This window comes from Mobula hypostoma, chromosome 8 (assembly GCF_963921235.1).
Source record: "Mobula hypostoma chromosome 8, sMobHyp1.1, whole genome shotgun sequence".
NCBI lineage: Eukaryota > Metazoa > Chordata > Chondrichthyes > Myliobatiformes > Myliobatidae > Mobula > Mobula hypostoma.
Window position 1 is genome coordinate 16,579,274 of NC_086104.1, and position 26,692 is coordinate 16,605,965.

A 26,692-nucleotide genomic window follows, 5' to 3' on the forward strand; every position below is an offset into this window, starting at 1 on the left:
CTTTGGAACTAGCGAAGATCAAGAAAGCTCATCAATGCCTTTCTTCGGGAGGCGAAAGAAATTTGGCATGTTCCCATCAACCCTTACCAATTTTATCAATGCATAATTGAAAGTATCCTACTTGGATTCAAAATGAATTGATATGTTAATACTCTGCACATGACCTCAAATTCTGCTGCCTTAATAAAGCAGCCAGCATAATCTAAGGCCCCCACCCAGCCTGAAAATACATACCACCAGCATCAAGGACAGCTTCTGCCCTGCTGTTTGTAAGACTGTTTATCACTTATCAATCTATTTATTATCTTGTACTTTATTGTTCATCTGCACTGTGCTTTCTCTGTTGCTGTTACACTTTATTCTGCATTCTGTTAGGGAGGCTAAAATCATCCACTATAATAACTGTTGTTTTACTGTCTTTATATTATCCGCCTATACACGCTCATCTGGTTGCAGATGGCTTTTAGGAGGTCTATAGTATACGCCTATCATAATGATTGCTCCTTTCCTCCTCTGGATAAGCTCTCCTGTTTGTTCCCTGTCAGTATAGCTGTGACATTCTTCTTAATCAGCAGTTCGATTCCCTCAACCAACACACATCAAAGTTGCTGGTGAACGCAGCAGGCCAGGCAGCATCTCCAGGAAGAGGTGCAGTCGACGTTTCAGGCCGAGACCCTTCGTGAGTCCTGACGAAGGGTCTCAGCCTGAAACGTCGACTGCACCTCTTCCTAGAGATGCTGCCTGGCCTGCTGCGTTCACCAGCAACTTTGATGTGTGTTGCTTGAACTTCCAGCATCTGCAGAATTCCTGTTGTTTGCGAGTTCAATTCCTTCACCTATTTTACATTCTTCTCAAATCATTTCTGAAAGATTTGTACTCTAGAATGTAGAACTGCCAGTCCGACCCTTTGCTTAATCAAGTTTCTCTGATAGCTGCAGTATCATAGTTCCATGAACTAATCCAGGCTATAAGTTCATCTGCCTTATCAGTTCTCCTCCTTGTATTAAAATAAATTCACATCCACTGTGTTTATTAATCTGGCCCTACCTGAACTTCCTCTCATTTGACAATCTCTACCTCAATCTAACCACTTGCTGACTGATACTCCACTTTCTACCATATGGTTTAAATCTCCTGAGTAGCACTAACAAACCACCCTGCAAGCATATTGGAGCCTCTCCAGTTTGGGCTGCAACCTTTCATTTTTGTATGTGTCCCATCTGCCTTGGAAGGGAGCCCAACGGTCCAAGTATCTGAAGCCCTTCCAACTACATAACCTCTTTAGCCACACATTCAACTGTACTATCTTTGTATTTCTATCTCCTGCATCCCTTGTCAAGAACATCTTCCTGTCCACCTGAAGGTGTGAGACTGATTTGCTCTTAATTATTAAAGGGGAGATTGCTCAGTCTTATTAAGGCTAGTCAATATTTGGAACTAAGTTTTTTGGTGCAGCTAAAAATGGACTTTCCAAACTTGCCCATAAACTGAGACTTCTTTTCTTTTGGCGTGTGCGTGTGTGTCTGCGTGCATCCGTGCATGTGCGATGTTGGCGGGATGATGTCTTTTTCATGCCTTTACAAGGCACAGAGCGAGAGAGAGAGAGACTGTGTTGTGCGCCACTCCTCACACAGACATTTCGCCGTATTTTCCCCTTTATTTTCCGAGTTTGAGTTGCGATCTCGACCCTCAACCCGGCACGGATGGAAAGCGTACTCGGGAGCGGCTCTGACTGGGTTCAAACCCGGGAACTTCCATTCCAAAGTCCGGCGCTGATGTCATTGCGCCACCATCCTGCCCCATAAACTGAGGCTTTAAAAGAAGTAGGTCAAAAACATCAGGATATCTGGTTAGTGACAAAATTAGATGATTGAATCACTGCTATACCAGGAAACAGACTGCACCATTTTACTCATTTTTGAATGTACCTTTTCGAATTGCTATTCTTGAGTGAAATTGGTATCTAGTCATGGACTGTTCATTTGGCATATTTGATCATTATGTATGCTGTATGTTATTATACTCCAGTACTTAAATGTTGTCTCTGCAGGTGATCTAGTCTAAGGCAGGCTTAGCCAAACTTGTCCTTAGAAGGTTATTTGCAAGTCAAAGTAGAATACCATGGAATGCAGAGACATCATTGGGGCAGCATGAATAGCATAGCAGTTAGTGTAATGCATTACAACCCTAGCAGCCCAGGTTCTATTCCGGCCACCGTCTGTAAGGAGCTTGTACGTTCTCTCCATGATCACGTCAGTTTCCTTCCACATTCCAAGGGCATACTGGTTAGTAGGTTAATTGGTCAGATGGGTGTATTTGGGCAGCATGGTCTTGTTGGGTCAGAAGGGCCTGTATTTCTAAATAAAAGTGAATAAAATTGTTGCAGACACTTTTATGCACATACCCAGCCAGCACACTATGTCTGCTGGGTACATGGTGAAGCTAAGCTGCAGGCAACACTATTTTGACATAATTTGCACAAAATCTTAATGTCTATATGAGGCCTAGAAGGACAATGAAAACTTCTTAACTGGAGAGTTAATTCCAGTCTTGCCAGTAGTTTGAGGACTTCAGTCTACCCAAGTTGCTACTAGAATAATCGTGTCCACCTTCCTCTGTTAGATATTGCCTTCAGTTTTCTGACAACACTGGCTGGCTTCATCTTCCTCTCACTGACATTGTTCATGGCCTTTCTCCGTTCTTTATCTCCTTCCTTTATCTCCCTCCATCTTTCCAACTTGCCCTTTTCCAAGGAACTTTTTCTGTACATGAAATAATTTTTGATGCATTTTCTCAGTGATCTTCACAATGGAAGGAAGTGGCAATTCTCCCCTGGGGAAAAGCAATGCATGCTTTGTGTTAAATAACAAAAAAAAAGGTGGTCATTAAACCTGTGGAGTTCCATGTCCTGTTGAAGTTCATGCAATTAGAGAATGAGAAAAGTAAATAAAATAATTTCAGAATTGTTTGAAGCTGAGTACTGACAGTCAATTAACTTCTTCCTTTGGTGATAATAAAGGATTTTTCCCTTTCTGTGGTGGAGTGAGGAAAGTCAAGTACCATTAGTAACCAAAGCTTTAAAAGTCCAAAATTTCATTGTTTTGTACTAATTATTAAAGCATGATTATTGCAAAAAATTAAATTTTAATCGATTGTTAAATGAATTTATTTTGGATTCAAACTTTGCTTATAATATTTGCAGAAGTTCAATTGTTGCTCACTTGCAAAATAATCACAGTTGATGTTTGTCTATTTTTCCAGATTCATCCTGAAGGCTCCTTTGCACCGACTTCTCCCAAGTGGGTGTCACAGTGGGCAAATTTAGCTGCCAATGATGTGGCAGCACCTACTTCCGTTGGTCAAGATCAAGGTAGTTCTCCTTAATTTTCTTTCAAAGTTTGCTTGTTTATTAATCTAAAAGTTAAGTACATTAAGTTTAGTGAAGTTAGTTACAGGTAAATAGCTTTTTCATATTCCTAATTTCCAGGTAATCATTCATCATAATTAGAAAAACGTAATTAGAAGAGGAGAAGAATTAGTTTTTTTATATATTGTTGCACAGGGTATTTAAATGTTTTATATATAAGCAAGAGTTGTCCTCTTGAGTCTTCTCCCTGATCACTGAGATCTTAAGTGATTTACTTGGCCTTGCATGATGTTTTTACGTTCTCCATATAATTCTCTAATGCCTTGTAAAATAAATGTTCTATCTCTGCCTTGAATATACATGTTGATTGGAATTCTATCCTGGTGAGCTATGGAGGTACAGATTCACAACCTTCCAAGAGAAAAAATTCTTTATCACTTCCATCTGAAACAGGGTAAACTCTTACTCTGAAATTATGCCCCCACTAGTTCTAAATACCCTGACTAGGGGGAACAACCCCTGACATGCACCCCCTCAATGTCAGATGCTTAAATAAGATCACAAGTCAATCCTCTCTATGGGCCCAACCTGCTCAGCTTAACTTTATTCAGCAGTCAACAGTGTCACAGTCAGCATAAGTACATCTTCCTTAATTGTAGATAATTCTTAAAGAATGTTATCACCACCATCTTATAAAGATGCATCAAAATTTCTCTTATATTCATAACTCTGACAATAAAGGTCAACAATCCATCAGCCTACTGAATTGATGAAAGTTTTACTGGGAGAGCACTTTGAGAATAGTGATCATAACTCCTTAAGTTTTCAAATAGTTATGGATCAGTATAGTGCTGGATTTGCGTAGGGGTGGGAGTGCTAAATTGGGAGAAGGCTAATTACTGCAATGTTTGGCAAGAGTAGATTAGGAGCAGGCGTTGTTGGATAAGTCACATCTGACATGTGAGTCTTTTAAAGACCAGCTGACCAGAATTCAGGACCAGCATACTCCATTAACAGGGAAAATGAGGATGTCAAGGTTCAGAAACTTTGGATGATGAGAGATGTTGTAAATTTTGTTGATTTGATAAAGAAAAAAAGCATGTATAAAGTTTATGATGATGAAATTCGGCGAAGCTCTCAAGGAATGTAAAAATAATCAGGAAAACCAACAGAGGCCTTGATATATCCTTGGCAAATAGGATTAAGGAGAATCCCAGGCATTTTGTACATAGATTTAAAACAGGAGTGTTGACTATTATCAATTGATCTAGGTTATGCAATTCACTGCACAACTTTTAATCAAAGCTTGCACTTCATTGTCTCTGCAAAAACACCAACATAGTTATGTTGACCCTGGGGCAACAACTTAAAACATTAATTCTGCTGCTTCCTCTGCGCTAATACTCACTCAGACCACTTCTCCAATTTATGACATTAAAATTGAGGATTTTCCATTAGCCATATGATTGATCCTTCTCCCAGCCCCTGGCATGGGAGGCCTTCCTTGCGATAGTTAGTCTTCAGAGTTTGAACTGCTTTGTATTTAAAGCCTCTGACTGAAATACGTTCCGTATCAGTTCAAATGTTGTGTTTTAATCTTATTGGTCCTGGCCTATCTGGCTAACTCGTGTCATTTTCCCCTTGGCTCTGGTCCAACCAGCACCATTTTATTGCCCTTTCACAAGTGACAACTTGTAATTGGTCTGCTGCATTCACCAGCATTTTTTGTGTGTGTTGCTTGTAATTATTGTCCCTTTGTCTGAATCAGAGCAGACTGGCCAGTTGCTATCCTATCCTACCAAAGAACACTCCACAAATAACTTTTTGGAAAGGATATCTAGTTCAGCAGATTATCAGGTACATCACTGTGTCCACTTTAAATCACAGCTATTCCTCAACAAAACCAGTTCACAAGACTGCTCACAAAATAGACGTCACAGAGAAGCTTCACAAAATGGCACCTCCATTCCTTCAACCATGTGGAAAGAATGAGGACAATTGGTTTCTCCACTTCCACTGTCCTTGACTCATTCGACTTTGATGTTTCCTCCCATATTTTAATTCCTTCATGGCCAACAAGAGATAGCTAGGGACTATTCAAGGACAAAAAAGAAAATTTGTGCTTGGAGCCAGAAAATGTGGGTGAGATACCATTTGAATAAAACAAAGCAGCTTAATTGTTATGCTGTATTTTGTGGTATTATTAGTAGAAATAATTTGACCAAAGTGCATATATATAATATCATGTAGAAAATATGCAAAGCAAGGTAAGAAAAGACTAAGGAGAAAATTGACATTCACAATATAGATATCCATCATCACCAGTGCAGTGAGTTTTACTGTACAAGTGATTGAAAGAGCCAGCATCTTCTTGCCAATTAATCTTTCCACTTGCTTATGTACCTTAATTTAGTAACCTTTTTGGTGTTTACTGCACTATTTTTAAATTTTAGATGTCATTCCTGCTAAATAAGTACCAAAATGTATTTTGTTATTTTAATGGGGGTTTTCCAGCACATGCATATCATGATATTTTCGTCCCAAAATAAACTTGTGTTGCCCTCTGATACCTGGATGGGAATGTGAATTGAAGCTGTTGTTTGACACTTCCTAACAATTCAAGGTAACATTGTTTATTGGCCATAGATGCAGATATCAGTGAATCCGGTATTTCAGCAAAGAGCGTGTTGACAACATCAGAAACAGCTTCAGCCTGTATGGCCGAGAGAAAGAGGAGAACACTCCCACAGCTTCCAATGGAGGACAAAACACTGGAAGGCCAAAGGTCAAAAGATCCCCTCACTTTAAGTCTAGCCAAACCCAGACGGGAAATAGATGAAAAACAAGACACTGAGCTCCCTGAGAAAGAAACTACAACTCCACCTCACCAAAAAGACAAACCAAAGGATTACACCAATACAAATTGGCCTGCCGACAGCTCTGGTGTTAAAATTAGCAGTGCTGGGGAGACTCACGGTGGAAATGCAAATGGCAAGGAAACTGCGGTGTTTCATTCTGGTAGCTCCACACAGTCTATTAAAGCGAAAGCAGATGCTGTCAGGGCGTTATCAGCAGCAAGACAATCTTCACCCAAAACTCAACAACAGGGTTACAAAGAAAACTTGCACCATCGGAGTTCTTCTAAAACAATGACTGCTGGTAAGCCTTTGCAAACTGATAAAAGCAAAGAAACATCACCAAGACAAGTGACATCCCAAAAACCTCACTTGCGGGAATCCAAACAAGCTGTCGCCACAAGTGCTTCAGACAAAACAGAAGTTCAGAGTGACGGAAAACAGAAGAAGTTAGAAGAGCCTGTCAGAGGGCATAGTTCTAAAGGTGCAGATGCAGAGAAAAAGGATTCTCCCAGACCTTTGGTCAGACAGGGAAGTTTCACTATAGAGAAGCCAAGCGGTAATGTGCCCTTAGAACTCATACCTCGAATTAGCAAGCAGTCTGTTTCGTCTGGTGATGCACATAAAAGCATACGCAGTCAAGAAAGGAGTAATTCTATTGGGGCAGACTCTACCAGTGGCACTACTGCATTGTTGAAGGATACTGAGGCAGTGATGGCTTTCCTTGAGGCAAAGCTAAAGGATGAGAACAAGCTGGATGGTGAAGCAGAGACTCCAAGCTACCACAGGGATGATTCCATTTCCCCTGAGTCGGATGTTGACACTGCAAGTACTATCAGCTTAGTTAGCGGAGATGCAGAAAAGAAATCTCTTCAAAAACGGAGAACTCTGAGTAATCTTCATAAGGAAAAAAGCTTCACAAAAACTCCTAAGGATCAGTCTAGGGCTGTTGCAACCAATGCTAGAGAAAAACTTGTTGACAGAAAAACCAAAAGTCGTGCTTCAGACCCCAATATTAGAACAGAGCCACGCAGATCAGTACAGCCCACTGGAAGAGCAAGACAGGCCTCTTTTGACTTGACTGATGATGACCAAACCTCAAGCTTACCTCAGTCTACAATCTCTGATTTTCTTTCTTCAGATCAGGAGACTTATTCCAGTCGGTCACAAGGGCGGACATCATTCACATCCACTGATGAGCTGCTGCATTCGAAACTGGAGGGCAATAAATTATCCAAGACAAAAACTACAGCAGTCGGCTCAGCCGGCAAATCAACCACGCTACCCAAGCCACGGCCAACCAGGGCATCTATTTTACGCAGGGCACGCCTCGGAGATGTATCGGATAATGAACTAGCTGATGCAGACAAAGTTTCAGTGGTGTCTGAGGTATCGACAACCAGTTCAACTACATCAAAGCCACCCACAGGCAGAAAAGCGCCCTCTAGATTAGATCTCCTTGCACAACCACGCCGCAGCCGACTAGGTTCAATATCAGCTCGCAGTGACTCTGAAGCAACAATAACTCGGAGTAGCGTTGGTCGAAGTGGTGACTCCTCCACTCGGGGCAACTTGCGTGGCACCTCACTGGCAGATAGCAAAGTGCCGCCCAGACTTCGTGCTAATAGCATTTCAAGAATGCCTGATTCTTCAAAAGGCAAAGTGTCTGCAATGGGTCCAGGCTCCCCATCAGGTAAACCATTAAACTATCGTATGTATATTTTGTTTATTAGATGCTGGAAGAAGCAATCGATGTATGACATTATATTAAAGAAGATTAGCTGTCCATTTATTTGTTATTTAAAATTAATATCTTTAAATAGACAAGTATTTTTAAACGTAGAAGTTTTATTTTGTGTTCAATGTGCATTTTTTCTCCATAACATGTAATACAAGTGCATATGTTGTATGTTATGACATCCAAATAAATAGAGGGTTAGCTTCTTAGGATATCTTGTAATTTTAAAGCTTGCTGGTTTTAAACTGGATAGAAAAATACTTATCAGTAATCTTTGAATTGTTATTTCCTTCTACACACTGGTATACCCATTGCGTCCTTGTTGTTTATATGTTTAGTCTTGTTGCAAGGTCCAAGATGGAGGCGCTTTCCTACAGATTATGCTTCAACCTCGGAAGATGAATTTGGGTCAAATCGTAGTTCACCCAAGCATAGCCGTTTACGAACCAGCACTGCACTGAGGAGTGCTAAACTGCAAAGTAGTAATGTAACCCAATCAACTAACATGCTCCTGAAAAATAAGATGAAGGAACAGGATGACTACATAAGGGACTGGACAGCTCACAGTGAGGAAATTGCCAGGTATCTTTCAATATCAAAGTAGGTGTTCTATGTTCTAATTTTGTTAATAACCGTTGATGTAAACATAAATTGGAATCTTCTAATCTGGACTGCAAATTTTTGGTCAGTTTTATTTTTTGAATGATTAATTAATCATGACCAATTCTTTGATTTTTTTTAAATTCCACATTTTTTTTTTAATCAGTGGGAGCAGTTATATATGGAGTTCATTGGACAATCTCATCCTTCTGCCTTAGTTAATTAGCTCTTTGATACATGTTGGCTAGAGTGAGCTAATAAGTTGTGAAAGCTGTTGCAGTAGACCATGACTTTGATCTGACATTTCTATTAAGATTAAATCTTGGCCAGTGCTACCCTTTTCCTGATGCAAGTTAAAGCATGTCCACAACCACAAGATCAGATAACCGTGTACAGGTCACTGATTACATTTCAAGACTTCTTGTTGGCCTTAGAAGTTTCCCACTGAACCAAATGGAGGCTAAAATACTCCGTCACAAATTTGTAACATGATGAGATCTGTGACCTATTGTTAAATTTTCAAAATTATGTATTATATAAATTGGAAGTCCATTTTATAGAAGATCCTAATTTAATTTTTGCAAATATTAAGAAAATTTTGGCAATAAAATATTGTTTCAAATATAGTTACTTATGTAGTATGTTCTATACTATATAGTAAGTTGCTTAAAACAACAAGAAAATATATTTCTAGTGCAATGTAGGTATATTTATCCTCTTGGCTGCCAGAATTTTCCATCAAAATGTCAGACTATTGCAATTATGGTGGTTGAGTTGGACAATGTTGCCTGATGAATGGTTAACTTGTTCCAATGAAATCTATTTAACAATTTAAAGATAAATCTGAATCCATCTATTTTAACATTAGTCACAGTGTTTTTACAGGCTGTATGAACATAGTAAAGCACCATATAAAAGGAAAACCCTGCAATGCTTGGAATCTGGAATAAAGCGAAAATGCTGGAAATACTCAGGTTAGGCAGCAGCTGGGGGAAGAACACAGGTCATACATCAGTTGAATTATGAGAAAATATTCACTCAAAACTATAGATCTGTTTCTTGAACAATGTAGCACTTCCACTTTTTGAAAGCTATGTTTTAAAAAATTATGTATGTGCTTTTAAGATTCTCAGTTTGAAATTAAAACGAGGAAAACAAGTGCAACAATTATAGATTATTAAATCATAAGTTATTTTATTGTACATTATGATTTACCTGTCAACATGTTTAACATAGCTTTCAGAATGTTCTAACTGCTTATAATTTTTTTCTTTCTCTAATATGGTGTGCTAAGTGATTATGTCAGGTTTTTTAATATGAATATCACCCACTAGTAATCTGGTTGAGATTTTTTTTTCCTTCTCATATTGATCCACTTTAGGCCAGTTACTTATACTGCACTTCTATTTGATGCCATGAACTTTGAGTAGTTTGCTAGAGAGGGTTACGATGTTGGGGAGGGCCAGGTTATGAGGATGGGTTGAACATTGGTGGCATCTGTTATCAATGGCTAAGTATGTAACGGATGTAGCTCAGGAATTGATGGCTTCAGAGTCACAATTTAGCTATTCTGGGCAGGGATGAATTATTTCTTTACCCATTAGTGAATTGGATCAGTTTTTACAAATAGTTCCATGATGTGGCAGGGATTTGATTAATTTTCCTTTCCTACATCAAGGAAGGTGGATGACATGCACTACTATACTCAGATAGGATCTTGTCCCTTGAAACTAAAGCACATCTCAGTTCTCCAGTTCTGACCTCTTTCTGCATTCAGTGCCAGGGTCATTACTCAGCTAAACTAGATCATGGAGGAATTTTATTTTATTCAAGTGATATAAATTGAGCAATTTATGTCATTTAATGTTACTGTATATAAGACCATAAGATGTAGGAGCAGAATTAAGCTATCTAGCCCATCAAGTCTGCTCTGCCATTCAATCATGGCAGATCCTTTTCTTTTAGTCTCCTCCTCAACCCCAGTTCCCAGCCTTCTCCCCGTAACCATTGATGCCACGTCCAATCAAGAGCCTATCAATCTCTGCCTTAAATACACCCAACGATATTCCCAGTAGCTACTGAGCACTAGTATAGAAGAATTTTGGTAATGCACTTGATCTTCTGCTCCATCCTGAAAATGGCTCTTCCAAGTGAAAATGATCAAGCTGGAGCAGGAATGATAAGATTTGAGCAAAGATAGAAGCAAGAAACCAAAATCTTTATCAATCTCTACTGCACTTACAGTGGTATTCTCTGTGGTGGATGATTCCTTAATCACAGCCTTCTCTTCCAAATGGCTGGGCTTTTCCACACTTACCCGAGTATCAGTCAGGATTTGTTGATAGTGTTTCTCTGCTTCCTACTGTTTGAAAATTTTGCACTGTATCTCTGTGATATCCCTGCTATATTTAAATAACTAATGTAAAAGATGTGTTTCTGTGGTGCACATATTAACTTTAGGTTAGAATGGCAAAGCTAAATTTCATGGAGTACCAGGTGAGTATGGATAGAATTTGTCTTCAACTGCTCTGAGGGTATTAAATTTTTTCCCGTACTTTCAACCATCTACTTGAAGCATTATTCCAGATGTTAAGCCATCCAGTCACTACATCTTCCCCCACCTTCTGTGGGATTTCCTGAGCCCCTGAAAATGTATGACAACTCTGTCGTCCTCTTTGAGGATGAATGTGAGAATTTGAGTGCTTGTTCCAGTGCTGGTTTGCAGTAGCTGCAGTGAAAGTTCCCAATCTTTTCAAATTATTCCTAGCCATATTTGTGGACAGTTATCACCAACCCCTTAAGAACCATTTAGATCTCTGCCATAACATAAAGATGAAATTTTTCAATTAAAACATTAAATGCTGAAAGCAAACAGCAGGCCCCATAGCATCTTTGGAAAGGAAACCAGACAAAATTTTAAGTCAAAACTACTTTGTCAGAGTTGGGAAGGAGAGAAAACAAGTTAGTTTTAAGTTGCAGTGTGGGGTGGGGTTGAGTGGTAGGTACAGGTAGAATAAAGGAAATTTCACTAACGATGAGGTCAGAGTTGCCGTTGTGATAAGCTGGTGTTGATGCTGTCCTGCTGTTCAGTTAACGAAGGAAGTTAGAGATGGAAAAAACAAAAAAAACAAACCTAAACATGTAAAAGCAATGAAATGCAGAGATGTGGGCGCTGTCCAGCAGATCGGGCAGCGTTAATTGGAGAGATGAAAATTAAGTTAAAATGACAGATGGGTAACCTGCAGCAGATCTGACCTATATAGAAAAAGATTCAAGATTCAAAAAACTTTATTGTCATTCTAACCATTCATCAGCTCTGCAGGGCAGAATGAGACAGCGTTTCTCAGGAGCAGTGCAATCATAACATAACAAATGCAACACTAAATAATAAACATAACAGTAAGTAGTAAAACACAACAGCCACATGTCAGTTAAATCAGTTATATGTGTCCAGTGCAAGTTAAAAGTGTCCAAAGCAGAGTCAGGTGGAGCAGCTATTTAGCAGTCTGACTGCCTGTGGGAGGAAGCTGTTTAGTAGCCTTGTGGTTTTAGTTTTGATGCTCCTGTAACGTTTGCCTGATGGCAGAAGAACAAACAGTTCATGGAGAGGGTGTGAGGGGTCTTTAATGATGTACTGTGTCTTCTGGAGGCATCTACTCTGAAAGAGGTCTTGGACAGAAGGTAGGGAGTCCCCAGTAACCTTCTCTGCTCCCCTATCCACCTTCTGCAAGGCTTTTTTGTCGACAGCACTGCAGCTGGAGTACCAGGTTGTGATGCAAAAGGTCAGCACACTCTCAACCATGCCTCTGTAGAATGTAGTTAAGATGTTAGTGGGAAGCTTCCTCAGAAAGTGCAATCTCTGCTGGGCCCGTTTCACAATCCCAGTGGTGTTCCTGGACCAGGTGAGATTGTCCGAGATCTGCACCCCAAGGAACTTGATGTTTTCCACTCTCTCCACTGTGGAGCCACTGATGCTGAGGGGTGTGTGCTCAGGCTGAGACCGTCTGAAATCGATGATCATCTCCTTGGTTTTGGTGACATTAAGCATCAAGTTGTTATAACTGCACCAGCTCTCTAGGTGTTTGACCTCCTCCCTGTACATTGTTTCATCATTTTTGCTGATGAGCCCCACCACTGTGGTATTGTCTGCAAATTTAATGATCAGGTTCTCCTTGAATCTGGCTGCACAGTCATGTGTTAGCAGTGTAAACAGCAATGAGCTAAGCACACAGCCTTGTGGGGTCCAGTGCTCAGTGTGATGGAGTCAGAGATGTTCCTGCCAACACGGACTGACTGTGGTCAAATATAGGATCTGGAAGATAGGAGTGTACAACCTTCCAGACGAAAAATAAGATGCTATTCATTGGGCTTCTGATGGGCCTTGACATCACATTGCACAAAGATTGGAGTGGTGATTGGTAACTCCACAATGTACAGTGGACTGCATCATGGTCACCTTTTACAACAAGCTAGAGTGGAAGAAGTGCAAAGTGAATCATTGCTTTATCCAGCAGGGCTTTATGAGCCTCAAATCATTGGAGTAGTAGAGGTAAAAGGGCAGATGTTTCATCTCCTGTGATTGCTTGAGAAGGAATGATTGGTAGAACAGGAGGAGGGGAACAGGGAGAATGATCCTTAAATGCTGATGTGGTTATGGTGGGGTGGGGGGGGGTTGGAAATAGTAGATGTATAATGGAATCTCATATAAGGGTCCAAAAATTGAAAAGAATGTTATATTGAATGCAGGATAATCAGAAGAAGAAGGGTTCACAATAAAGAAAGGGGGAACAGAATCACATGAAGGTGAGAGCAAGCTGGAAATTGACAGGGAAAGTAATGAAACTGGTTGGGGTTCTTTATGAATACAGCAAGCTGCTCCAATTCAGTCATCAGTATACTGGTAAAGATGAGTGGGGCACAAAGGATTGAAAACAGGCGTATTCTACATATCCAACAAAAAAAAACAGGTGTAGCTTGGGCCCACATTAGCTGTATCATTGTTCTGCAGGAGGTGAGTGAAATTGCCTTCCATTATTGTGTGCCAATATGAAAAATGGCTGTTTGAGTGCTGAGTTCTACACAGAAGTTGTTTCACTTAAAATGTGTGCACCTCAGATCAAACTGGCATGGGTTCAAGTTTTTCACTATGACTAAGCGTGTCTTTTAACTTGCTGGGATAAGTTACTAATTGTAAATGGAAGATAAATTTCTTTCAAATTATGAAATGACGTGCCTTCAGTACATGATCACTTCTAATAGAATAACAAAATGTCATGTGAATAACAAGAAATAGGGCTGTAATTGTACTGTGTCTGGAGGAGAGGTTTCTCTTGTAGTTCAATTTGCAATATACATTTTTATTTTGAGAGGAAGGGAGGTGACCAAAGTCATTCTGTAGTCAATTGTGAAGCACTTAAAGTTTGAGCTGCTTTATTATTTAAGGAAACTTCTGTTCATTGCTGTTGAATTATAATGGGTAATACTTCAGGATTTGCTCTGCATTTCTTTTTCACGATCAGGATCAGTCAAGATCTGGCCAAGGATCTAGCCATCCTTGCACGTGAAATCCATGACGTGGCAGGTGAGATTGATTCTGTGAGTTCGTCGGGCACAGCCCCTAGTACCACAGTAAGCACTGCTGCCACCACCCCTGGTTCAACCATTGACACAAGGGAAGAGGTAGGAGACCTTCATGGAGGAATGCCTAAGGTTCTTGCTTTTTTATTTCTTTTTTGTTCTAGCATTCCATCCTGTATACTATAAACACATTTCATTTTAATTGACTTTTCTGACTATTTGGTTCATTTTTATAAAAATGTGCAATAACATTATTTGCTTGAGTAATAGATGTTTGACATTAAAATTTTCAAACTAAATTGCAATAGTTGCTCAAGTGAGAAATTGGAAAATTGATAGCAAAATTGAAGTGTTTATCGTATTTTGCATTAACATTTGAACATTATATCCATCTGTTTTGTCTTTTCCATCATTAACTAGCATAGCTACTCATCTTGCCATTCGTAAGTATTTTAACTCCTAATAGGATGCCATCATTTTGGCAAAATCTTGACGTTGCTTGTGTAGTATTTATTATTTAAATTGGGTCTATAATTTTCCTAAATCATTTTTAGATTGAAAATTTCTCAAAATACCGTTTATTATAGATATCCATTCAGCAGTGGGAGTATTCCTTGCTCTATGACGGAATTGTAAATAGTATATTTATTAATATGTAAAAATTTGTGAATGCTTTAAATTTTAATCTCCATGCTGCTCAATTTCCTTTCTGATGGCAAATATTTGGAGTATTATTCTTTGACTCAATTTATTTGTGGTGCTGAATGAGAGGCTTTTTGTTTATGTGGAAGAATGCAAAAACTATTATTAGCCTTTGTATTCTCTTACATTCAGACAAAAACAGTACAAATTCATAGGCCAAAATTTGAGCTTTTTTTTTTGTCTGAAATATTAATTTGAAATCATGCTCTTCAGCTGTGTTTCTCTGAATACAATTCCAGAAACAAATGCAGGGGCATGTGTCCTGGTAATTTCATACTCATTTATCATTTGGTTTATGCTGCAGCTTTAGAGCTGAGACTTTATTCCCCAAAAGTATTACAGTTGACTCTTGATTATCTTGGTTGCTAGAAAGAGATATGACCATAGACAATACTGACCAAGCAACAGTCATCCTTCGTAACTCTCTGCGATTACCAGGTGATCACCTTCACCTCTTAACCTCTGCATCAAAGAAATCTTCTGCAAATCCACGTGAACCATGCACCTGGGCAGTTGAACACCTTCCAACTCTTATCTTGAAGACCTGCCCTCCCTCCAGAATCTTAATGAGACTTTTAACACTGCACATGAACTGGAGCAGGAGCTGCTGGATATCCAGTTTTACACGGTGCCACTTTGTCAGACTATTTTGAGTAACCTCAGCAGCTTTCAGGAACACTTGTAATACTGCCACAGCTTTGAAAAGAGCATGTCCAGGGTCAGCAGTGCTGCCTCCTGTTCGCACTGGGTGGCGGCCTAAAGTTAACTTGTCAGTGCAATGAGGAATTTTAACCTACGTTAAGTTTGAGACGCAGAATGAGTTCCAGAGCTAGTTCACTTTGACAGAGCCTCCAACTCACTACTCTTACTCCTGAAATCAGAACTGATTTCAAGAGTAAGAGCTCATCATATCTGGGAGGGTCATCACTGAAGTACAGGAATTCCTGCTGCCCTCAGGGACGTAAAACTCAACTGGGTTAAACGTAGAATGACAGTGTCTTGTTTTCTGTCCCACTCTCAATCTGCAAACTAGTAGTTCAGCCATTGAATAATCAGTCAACTGCAAACCTTTTTCTGTAGATGTTGTGATCATGTCATGGTGTTACATTCACCAGCTACTGCTTAATACTATGATTATAAACAGGACGTGGTGACATTGGGGGAAAAAGTTAAATGTATGACGAAAATTGCATTACTCTCAAATTTTAGGCCTTTGACTATTTCCCATAGATAGTTAAAAAATTGAGAGAATTTCTTTTAAATTTGGTCCATTTAAAGCAACTTTTCCCCCAGATTATCTATCATAAAGCATCACAATTTACTGCACATGACCATTTATAATATGTAAATGCTTGGTATATTTTGCATTTCACTCACTGAAAATAGTGAAACCTGTGCTAAACAGTTATTGGGTCAGCTGGCAAGGTAAAATATCGTTCTATAAGTTAGTATAACTGCACTTACTCCACGAGTCAATGATGGAATTATTCCCATTTCAACTTATTTTATAATTTGAAGATAATTTTTATATCTTTGGTTAAAAAGTGAAATGTTAATATAACCACAAAATAACCTTAAATGAATAATCAGTACAGGTTTGGCTGTTGAGGATAATTGAAAAGTTTGAAGGACAAGAAAATTGATCCTAATGTTTTCTTAATATTAGCCAAAATTTGTACTTCGGTTGTTTAACAAGAAAACTTTGATTTCTGACATAGTGTTGGGAGTAGGGGAAGAGATGATTGCAGATATGGAATCTTTCAGACTTTTCTACTGCAAAATATCAACCCAGTATAAATTTACATTGCCTTTAAATTGTAAGAATGAGTTTTGGATGCTTGTACCCTAAATTCTATTAGCTGGTATAATCCAGACACATATACCATTATTACCTAGGAGATGCAGTAACCCTTTTCATTTTCTTTTTTAAATCTTGGTCAGTTGGTTGATCGTGTTTTTGATGAAAGTTTGAACTTCAGAAAAATCCCTCCTGTGCCCAGTATAAGAGCAGCAGCTGGGAATGGTCGACTGAGTGAAACCAGATCTCGGATTTTAGAAGCTGCAGAGCAGGTTGCTACGAAGAGGAAGACCTGGAATAGAGATGAAGTAAGAATTCTAACAATATGATACTGGGGAAAATAATTCTTGATTAATATCTGTAACCTTGATTAATAGCTGCAGAAGTAGATGCAACACCGCCTTGAATATCTTGTGCCATTCAGATCAGGGCTGAACTTTATAGCAACTTCCACTTCATTCACCTGCCTTTTCTTAATGTCCTGGCTGAATGAGTTTGTTAATATCAGTTTTGAAAATTTCATACATCCATTGATTTTTGGTCAGTGGATGGGCTTCTGATTTTCATTGCTTTAAAGCAGGAGTTCCCAACTTGGGGTCCACTGATCCCTTGGTTAATGGTAGGTGTCTCTGGCATAAAAAAGGTTTGGAACCCCTGCCCTAAAGGGAAAATGTGTTTCTTGGACCCTTTTTAAAAAGGAACTGAAATTATTGCTGGACCTGTATTCTACTTCTCAAGGACTGCCTGCTTTTGCTTTGTTACGTCACATATACAATACTTCTTCCCATTTTCCAATCTAAAGGTCACTGAAACCCTTAACTGCTTTGTTAACTCAACTGCTCACTGGCATCTGTGTTCTTGTTAAGGCTCATTGCATTCAGATTCTCCAACAATTTTGCTATAAATTCTTGTCCCAGAATTTAATGACTTGCATCCCTTCTCTTTGACCACATCTAGATCAGAATCCCCCAGATTATTTCTTTGAACTGAATTCTTCCCACATACCACCCACAATGAAACAACATTTGCTCTGCTCCAGTCCTCTAGCACTTCTCCCATGGCCGAGGATGTTTTAAATATCTCTGCCAAGGCCCTTGAAGTTTCTGCACTAGCTTCCCACACAGTCTAAGGGGATTCCTGGTCAGGCCCTGAAGATTTATCCACCCGAATTTGTTTCGAGATAGTAAGCACCTCCTCTCTTCTATAATCCCAATACAGTCAATGATCTCAATATTCTTTTGCCTCAGTTTTATAGATCTGTGTCTGCCTCCCAAGTAAATTCAGATGCAAAATATTTATTTAAGATCTCCCTCATTTCTTTCAGCTCCATGCTTAGATGACCACGCTGATGTGAAGAGGGCCAATGTTTCCACCCAATAGAAGTCAAATTTAGTTATTGTACTGGAACTTGGGAACTTAATAATCACCACACAAATTACTGAATCACTACTGTCCTTCAAAGGCTGAAATCTGCCTATGTTACTACAGATCCACAGCAATGTATTTGGCTTTAAATGCTCTTCAAAATCGTCTAACAAGCCATTGATTTATTGTCACCAACTGTGTAAGGGGCAGTTAGGGAAGTACATAAATGCTGGCTTTGCTATCGAAGCCAACATACTTACAAATTAATAAATAAAGAAGACGCTGAATTTTATTTTTGTGCTCAAAATATTTCGGCAAATTGCAAGTTGGTGTTTTGTGGATTAATATTAGCAATTTTATTCACCAGTGGCGGAGATCTGATTAGTTGTAGTTTTGGTAATGCCATAACGTATTTTGATGGAAGTCTCCTGACTTTCTGTTGCACCTTTTAGATCACTGGCAGAGCTCTAATGAGATTATTCAAACAAACATTATTGCTTATTAAAATGTAATGCAGGAAGCAAATCTAGTATCTGTTGTTCCTTAGTAATGTTTTTTATATTTTAGATTGTTCTAGACAGTTTGATGCTGACCTCTGTATCCCAGCTGTCACAAAAAATACGGCATGCGATGGAGAAAACCGCTCTGAAGATCAGGTAATAAAGGAGCTTTGTGTATTTCTTTATGTGTATATAGTGGAAGAAACAATTCAATACTGTACAGTGAAAAAATGGTTTTATTTCCTTAACAGACTTTTATGGCTTGGCTCAGGTATGAATTGGCCAGATTGAATTGTGATACATGTTGACAAATCAGTCAAAGGTTCATTTTATTGTCAAAGTATGCATGTACAATACAACTCTGATATTCGTCTTCTCCAGATAGCCATGAAATACAGAAAGACCATGGGTGTTCTTGAAAGAAAAGTCATCAACTCCCCCCTCCACCAGCACGAAAAAGAAAAAGAAAACTTGCAAAACCCAAAACCCCCACCCTTTTCCTCACAGAAAAAAACCAGCAACAAGAGCATCATATCCCCGACCCCGGCCCCGTAGAAGAAAAGGAGCGACAATAACATCAAATCCCTGACCCCCTCACTTGCCGAAAAGAACAGCAACAATAACATCAAAACCCCCCCAATCCCCATCTCACACAGAGAAAACTAATAGATCACCCACCTGCCAATCGACCACAAGAAAGAAAACACCAAAAAACTGAAGGATACCAATATAAAGTATGGTCCAATAATCACATAGATTTCAGAATTTTGAAAACATCTACCCGTCAGCATTCAAGGAGAGCATCTGCACGAATTCAGTCCTTCCGTGAAGAGCAACCACCACATTGGGTCCGAATTCCACTGACCTGGCTGCTGCGGTGGCCTCCGCTGGGAGCAATTGATGACATCCTCCACATTAGCCTTAATGCTTCAATCTTCCTCAATGCTTTGAAATTGAGTCAGTCACGTGATCCTGGTCTTTTCCACGAGTCAGCTCGTGTTCTCAGTCCTTTTCTGGTCCCTGTCTCTGCTCTCCACGAGGCCACTCTGGGGACACAGCAGAGCGCTAGATCATTCGCTTGAATTCCAAACTGCATGTCACAGGCTCCAAGTTTCCATATCACAAATGAGACAAAAAGAACAAACAGAAGTCATAGAAAAAAATGAAATAACTGAAGAGATTGGCTATCTGAAGGATGTCACCCAAGGAATCTGCAATAGAAAAATGCTTGCTGTACAACCAATGCAAAGTGAATGTTAAAATGGTCCTGGGGACTTCAGTCTCTCAAGCTACAACTTAACCTCTGGGTCAAATTCCTAGTCCACTGTGGGAGCAGTAACACTGCAAGGACTCTGTGGCTTTTGACAACTTCAAAGGTTGTTAACTCCAAAGGCACAGAATAGTTAAAATAGGGTATGAGCAATTAAGTGATTAAGAGCCTATGCAAGATACCATTGTGTGAATTGTTATGCCAAAATCTTTAATTTCCAGATGACTCAAAGTTCAACGTTAATTTATTATCAAAGTACATATATGTCACCATACACAACCTGAGATTCATTTTCTTGTGGGCATTCACAGTGAATAAACAGAAATAAATAGAATCTATGAAAGACTCCACGTAACAAGATGGACGAACAACAAATGTGCAAAAGAGAACAAATTGTGCAAGTATAGTCCTGTGCAAAAGTCTCAGGCACATAATACAGTATATAGCCTGGGTGCCCAAGACTTTTGCACAGCTCTGTGTTTGTCAACGTGGATCAGGCACAAGTTTGTGAATGTGACCAAATGCAAAGGATGTTGGGAATGATGAGGGTGGAGGGGTGTGGGACAGGTGGAAAAGGAGGAGTGCCAGGGGCTGGGGGTGGTACGGTGCTCACACACCCAACCCTGAGACACCATACACGGTCATTTGATTCCAAGTTAGTTTATTGATCATTACAGAATGTCTCTCTGCTGCTTCCTGCTCCCTCCCCTTTTCCCAACCATGATTCCCCTCTCCCTGCCCCCTTCCCACTCTCAGTCCACAGTAGAGACCCATATCAGAATCGGGCTTATCGCTCACATATGTCATGAAATTTGTTTTATTTTCCTGTGCCAACAGTATAGTGCAATACAAAAAATACTACAGTACTGTGCAAAAAGAAAACTAAATTTAAAAAAAATAAATAAATAAGCAATAAATATCGCGATAACAAGATGAAGAGTCCTGGAAAGTGAGTCTGTAACTTTGGGGAACAGTTCAGTGATGGGTTGAGTGAAGTTATCCCCTTTGCTTCAAGAGCCTGATGGCTGAGAATAACTGTTTCTTGATGCTCCTTTACCTCCCTCCTGATGGCAGCAGTGAGAAGAGAGCATGTCCTGGAGGGTGGGGGTCCTTGATGATCCTGTGACAGCGCTCTTTGTGAAATGTGCTCAATGGTCGGGAGGACTGGCAGAGATTGTAGTTCATTACAGTGGCGACACTGAGTGCTTTCATGATAATTACGTATGTTGTAAAGTTATTAGAGGAGATCTGCAGGGAGTGACATACATTGTAGTCTGATCATAGTTGTAAGATTCATGTATGTTTGGGAATGGAAAATACAAGAAGGAAACCTAAGCAATTCAATTCAAGGGATGTCAGGAATCCTCACCATCCAGAAGCATCGAAGAGGACATCAAACCCTGGCCATAGCATTAATGAGGTAGTAACCTCATGAAATAACTCCATAAGCTTGTCTTGAAATTCCATTCAGAAAATAGGAAGTCTACACACTGAGGCAAATGGTTGTTTCGCTAATAATTTGCAAAGGTCAGTACAGTAATTAAATTCCTATCTAATCAGCGTAGTGAATGGAGCAGCAGACATAAAGGAAGAATGGAAGGAAACTCAGATATGCTGGATTTTGCATTCAAGATGGGAATGTAAATGATAATGGGAACATGGAGAATGTAATGAGATTCTTCAGTCAAAAATTCCACATTGGCAGTCCTATATTACAGTGATATATAGTCTTCAGGCAGATAGGGCTTGTCAGCCATGGTTGGCAGATCATCTTAGAGAAGGAATACTCTAATCTCAAACCTTTGCTGCCTTGCAGCTCTACCCACTCACAGGGAAGGCTATGGGAGTAAACCCTAAGGGAAAAATTCAGAGCTGGAGTCCCTAAGGCATTGAGTTCAACACTGACTGGTACCAAACTATCAGTCTCTGCCATTCCTTTGGATTCATCAGGTGTATGGAGATGGGGGGCTTGCTACATGGGTAACAGCTTGCTCTCCGTATCGTACTGCCCAGGCTTGCGTATCTAGACAGCTAGGACACGATATCCATGGTCAACTCTGACTGATGATGAGGAGTTTCTCCAGCCAGGGGCTGGTGAATCTGAGAAACCCGTTGCCACAGAGGGCTGTGGAGGCCAAGTCATTGAGTGTAATTAAGGCAGAGTTTGATAGGTTTTTCATTGGTAAGGGAGTTAAGGATTACACTGAGAAGACAGGAGAATGGGGGTTGAGAGAAAAAGCAGCCATGATTGAATAGTGAATGGACCCGATTGGCTGAAAGGCCTAATTATGCCCCTCTATCTTATGGCCATCCACAATGTTCACAGTCTGCTAGACTTAGCGGCTTCACTAGAGAAGTTATTTTGTGGCTGGAGAGATTGCTCATTAAAATATACAAAAAATACAGCCAAACAAGTTACCATATTAGTCACCTTCCAATCATCGGAGAGCCAGAAGGTAAAATATGCCACGCTGCAAATGTTATTTTTTTGGCTGTTGTAAATGCCAAACATCCTGTATACATGACAGATTAAAATAAATCAATTCATTTTCACAAGAAATAGAGCTTGCTGTATTCAGTTTATTTAGTTAATTGATTTTAAAGCTGTTGCAATTCAGGTTGGCTTGATTTAGTTTGCCAATTAGTAACATTCCTTAAAGATTATCCCCTCCATGAATTTGCCCAAATTCATAAGTCATCTATATGCACAAATTATGAACCCCAGCAGTCTTCCAATTGGGTGCAAAATGGACAGAGAAATCTGCCTGCGGAAAGCGTATTTCAGATTTAATACTTGCCTGTAGTTTTCTGACTCTTTTTGAGAATTGTCTTGACTGAGGTAAGACCATAAGATACACGAGCAGAGTTAGGCCATTTGTCCCATGAAGTCTTCTCTGTCATTTCATCATGGCTGATCGATATCCCTCTTAGCCCCTATCTCTCTATCTCTTGCTTCTCCCTGTATCCCTTGGCCTCCACAGATTCACCACTCTCTCGCTAAAAAAAAATTACTTTTCATCTCTATTTCTAAATGGACATCCCTCTATTCTGAGGCTGTGTCCTCTGGTCTTTAGATTCTCCCACCATAGGAAACATTCTCTCTACGTCCATTCCATCAAGGAGTTTCGATAAGTTTCACTTGGGTCATCCCTCATTCTTCTGAGTTTTAGTGAGTTCAGTCCTATGGTCACCAAACTCTCCTCAATCCCGGAACCTTCTCCAATGTCAGCACATCCTTTCTTAGATAAGCAGTGGAGTACCCTTTCGAACACTTATTCAGCTCTGCTGTCATAAGGATCATTAAGAAAGTCTTTCCTACCAAATGCAATAAGCATATACGACAGTTCATCACTGTGCAACAGGAGAACACACATCATAGTATAACAGTCTCTGTTTTATTATTTTGTACATTATTATTGCATATTGGTAAATTATTGTGTATATTATTTTATTATTAAAGTCTGCTAAGTTTTTAAATGTTGCTGCTGTAGCAAAAAAAATTTCCCATTCAGGATTAATAAAGTTGTTGATGCTATTATTGTTATTATTATTATAACAGGGCCCAAAACTGCTCACAATACTCCCAAGTTCCAAGTGAGGCCTCATCAGTGCCTTATAAAGCGTCAACGTTAATCCTTGCTTTTATATTCTAGTCCTCTTGAAACGAATGCTAACATTGCATTTGCCTTCTTCACCACAGACTCAACCTGCAAATTAACCTTTAGGGAATCCTGCACAAGAATTCCCAAGTGCCGGTGGAGCCAGAGGGTTGGAGGATAGTGAGTGTTGTTCTGTTGTTTAAGAAAGGCTCAAAGAATAAGCCTGGAAATTAAGCCCATGAGCCTGGCATCAGTAGTGGGAAGGTTACTGGAAGGTATTCCAAAGGACCGGATATATAAGTATTTGGAGAGACGGGGAGTGATTAGGCTTTGTGTGTGGTAAGTCATGTCTGACCAATTAGTTTTTCAAGGAGGTTACCAGGAAATTTGATGAAGGCAAGGCAGTGGATATTGTCTATATGCACTTTAGCAAGGCCTTTGGAACGGACCTGCATGGAAGGTTGGTTAAGAAGGTTCAGTCTCTCAGCATTCAAGATGAGGTAGTAAATTGGCTTCCTCTGCAAAGCCAATGTCTAATCCAGAGAGTAGTTGTAGATAGTTGCCTCTCTGACTGGAGGACTATGACTAGTGAGTGGTATCGCAGGGATCGGTGCTGGATGATGAACAAATTTGTGGATGACACCGTGGTTGGAGGTGCAGTGGACCACAAGGAAGACCATCAAATCTTACAGTAGGATCTGAACCAGCTGGGGGGAGAAAAGGCTGAAAACTGACAGATGGAATATAATGCAGGCAAGTGTGCGTTGTTACACTTTGGGAGGATCAACCAGGATAGGTCTGACACAGCAAAAGGTAGGGCACTGAGGAATATGGTAGAACAAAGGCATACTGAAATTCCTTTAAAGTGTTATCACAAAGAGATAGGAGCATTAAAGCTTTTGGCGCATTGGCCTCCATAAGTCAATGTATTGAGTATAGGAGGTGAAATATTAAAGTTGTATAAGAAATTGGTGAGGCCTAATTTAGAGTATTGTGTCCAGTTTTTGATCACCTACCTGAAAGAAAGATGTTAATAAGATTGAAAGAATGCAGAGAAAATTTGCAAGCGCAAACACAAGGAAATCTGCAGATGCTGGAATTTCAAGCAACTCATGTAAAAGTTGCTGGTGAACGCAGCAGGCCAGACAGCATCTCTAGGAAGCGGTACAGTCAACGCTTCGGGCCGAGACCCTTCGTCCTGATGAAGGATCTGGGCCTGAAACGTCAGCTGTATCTCTTCCTAGAGATGCTGCCTGGCCTGCTGTGTTCACCAGAAAATTTACAGGGATGTTTTTGGCTCTTGAAGACCTGAGTTACAGGGAAAGTTGATTCGGGTATGACCTTATACCCTAGAATGTAGAAGGTTGAGAGGAGATTTGATAGAGGTATACAAAATTTTACAAATGGAAGCAGGCTTTTTCCAAATGAAATGAGACTGTACCTAGAGTTAAAGATGAAGGTGAAATATTTGAGGGGAGCATTAGGGGGATCTTCATCACCCAGAGGGTGATGTGAGTGTGTAACGAGCAGCTAGCACAAGTGTTGGATGCAATGTTGATTTGAACAAAACTGGAAAGCTACATTCATTTAAGGAATCTTTTATATTATTTCATGCTCATTATTTATTTGTATCTGCACTTGCACAGTTTGTTTACAGCTCCTGGTGATTACAGTTTACCATTACTGTTCTATAGATTTGTTAAGTATGCCTGCAAAAAAGGAATCTTGAGGTTGCATGTGGTGACATGTATGTGCTCTGATAATAACTTTTACTTTGAACTTTGATTCCAATATTTAAGAGAAATTTGGAGGGGCACATGATGGGAGGGGTTTCGAGGGCTATGGTCCAGGTGCAGTTTGATGGAACTAGGCAGAGTAATGATTTGGCACAAACTAGATGGGCCAAAAGGCTTCTTTCTGTGCTGTAGTATTTTATGACTCTATACTGTGTAATTATTCAGCTATTGTTTTGTATTAATTTTGCTTTACCTCTGTCTTCTTAACTTTTTGGCAGTCTGATCTTGGATTCAATCTGCCCTTTATCCTTTATAGCCACCTTATCTTCAACTTGCCAATCATTACACATGCATTCAGTTTCTTTGTGGTTCAGATCTAATTCTGAACTTAAAATCCCTTTTCCACTGTATATCAGTAATTTTGTTATACACCCAGTGGCCACGTTTTTAAGTTCCTCCTGTACCTAATAATGTGGCCACTGAGTGTATGTCCATGGTCTTCTGCACACCACTGCTGTAACACGTGGTTATTTAAATTACTGTCGCCTTACTGTCAGCTTGAACCTGTCTGTCCATTCTCCTGGCTTCTCTCGTTAGCAAGTGTTTATGTCCAACAAAAGTGAGGCTCACTGAATGTTTTTTTTGTTGTTTTTCATACCATTCTCTGTAAACTCTAGGGACTGAACATCCCAGATTCTGAGATACTCCAACCACCCTGTCTGGCACCAACAATCATTCCACGGTCAAAGTCACTTGTATTACATTTCTTCTTCTTTTTGATGTTTGGTCTGAGCAACAACTAAACCTCTTAACCATTTCTGCATGCTTTTATGCATTGAGTTGCTGCTATGTGAATGATTAATTAGTTATTTGTATTAACAAGCAGGTGCGCCTAATAAAGTGGCCACTAAGTGTATATTACAAAGGAATAAACAGCATTTCGTAAGCACATAATCCATAATCACTGTCTTAGGAGATAGCTAGTAAAAATAATGTGGACTGTAGCTGAAGATTTAAACACAAACTGCAATTTACATTTCCTCCAATTTTGTTGTAATTACTTTTCAACTGTTGTAGAGGCTGCTGATGGCAATCCTCTCATCAGTCACGCCTCCATGGTCAGGTAAATTGTTTCACAAAAAGCAGCTGTTTCATTTCTCTAGCATCATTAGCACAGCAAGATAAGCCCACAATGCTTCACAGTACATTGGGGGGAAAAAATTGCAAAACTAAATGAAATTTCGACCTTCTAACATATCAGTATGATTTGTTTTGGATTTCCCCAGCAAGAAGTAGGCGTGGGATAGGTTACAGGATTCCTTTCTGTACTGCCAATACAGCGATATTTCTCATTGTCCACTCACATTTTGCAAAAGGATTAACACACACAAAATGCTGGAGGTGAAGTTTTGGGCTAAGACCCTTCATCACGACCCTTCCTGAATCCTGATGAAGGGTCTCAGCACAAAATGCCGGCTCCTTATTCGTCTCCATAATTGCTGCCTGACCCGCTGAGTTCTGCCAGCATCCTGTGTGTGTTCTGGATCTCCAGCAGCTGCATAATTGTATGTTTGTAATAGAGAAA

The 26,692-nt window shown here is 39.8% G+C and overlaps 1 protein-coding gene across 12 annotated transcripts in view; it reads left to right on the plus strand.

The window, feature by feature from the left end:
• The window catches only part of cep170aa (centrosomal protein 170Aa), a 184,026-nt gene that overhangs the window by 131,039 nt on the left and 26,295 nt on the right, over nt 1–26,692 (plus strand). For 5 of the 12 annotated variants that reach the window (XM_063055504.1, XM_063055506.1, XM_063055505.1 and 2 more), the window contains 6 exons: nt 3,262–3,370; nt 6,014–7,915; nt 8,299–8,560; nt 14,080–14,269; nt 16,781–16,945; nt 18,570–18,658. In XM_063055504.1, the coding sequence (XP_062911574.1) occupies nt 3,262–3,370; nt 6,014–7,915; nt 8,299–8,560; nt 14,080–14,269; nt 16,781–16,945; nt 18,570–18,658 (2,717 nt within the window). The remainder of the gene's footprint in view (nt 1–3,261; nt 3,371–6,013; nt 7,916–8,298; nt 8,561–14,079; nt 14,270–16,780; nt 16,946–18,569; nt 18,659–26,692) is intronic. The other 7 variants (XM_063055507.1, XM_063055508.1, XM_063055515.1 and 4 more) reach the window with 3 other exon arrangements.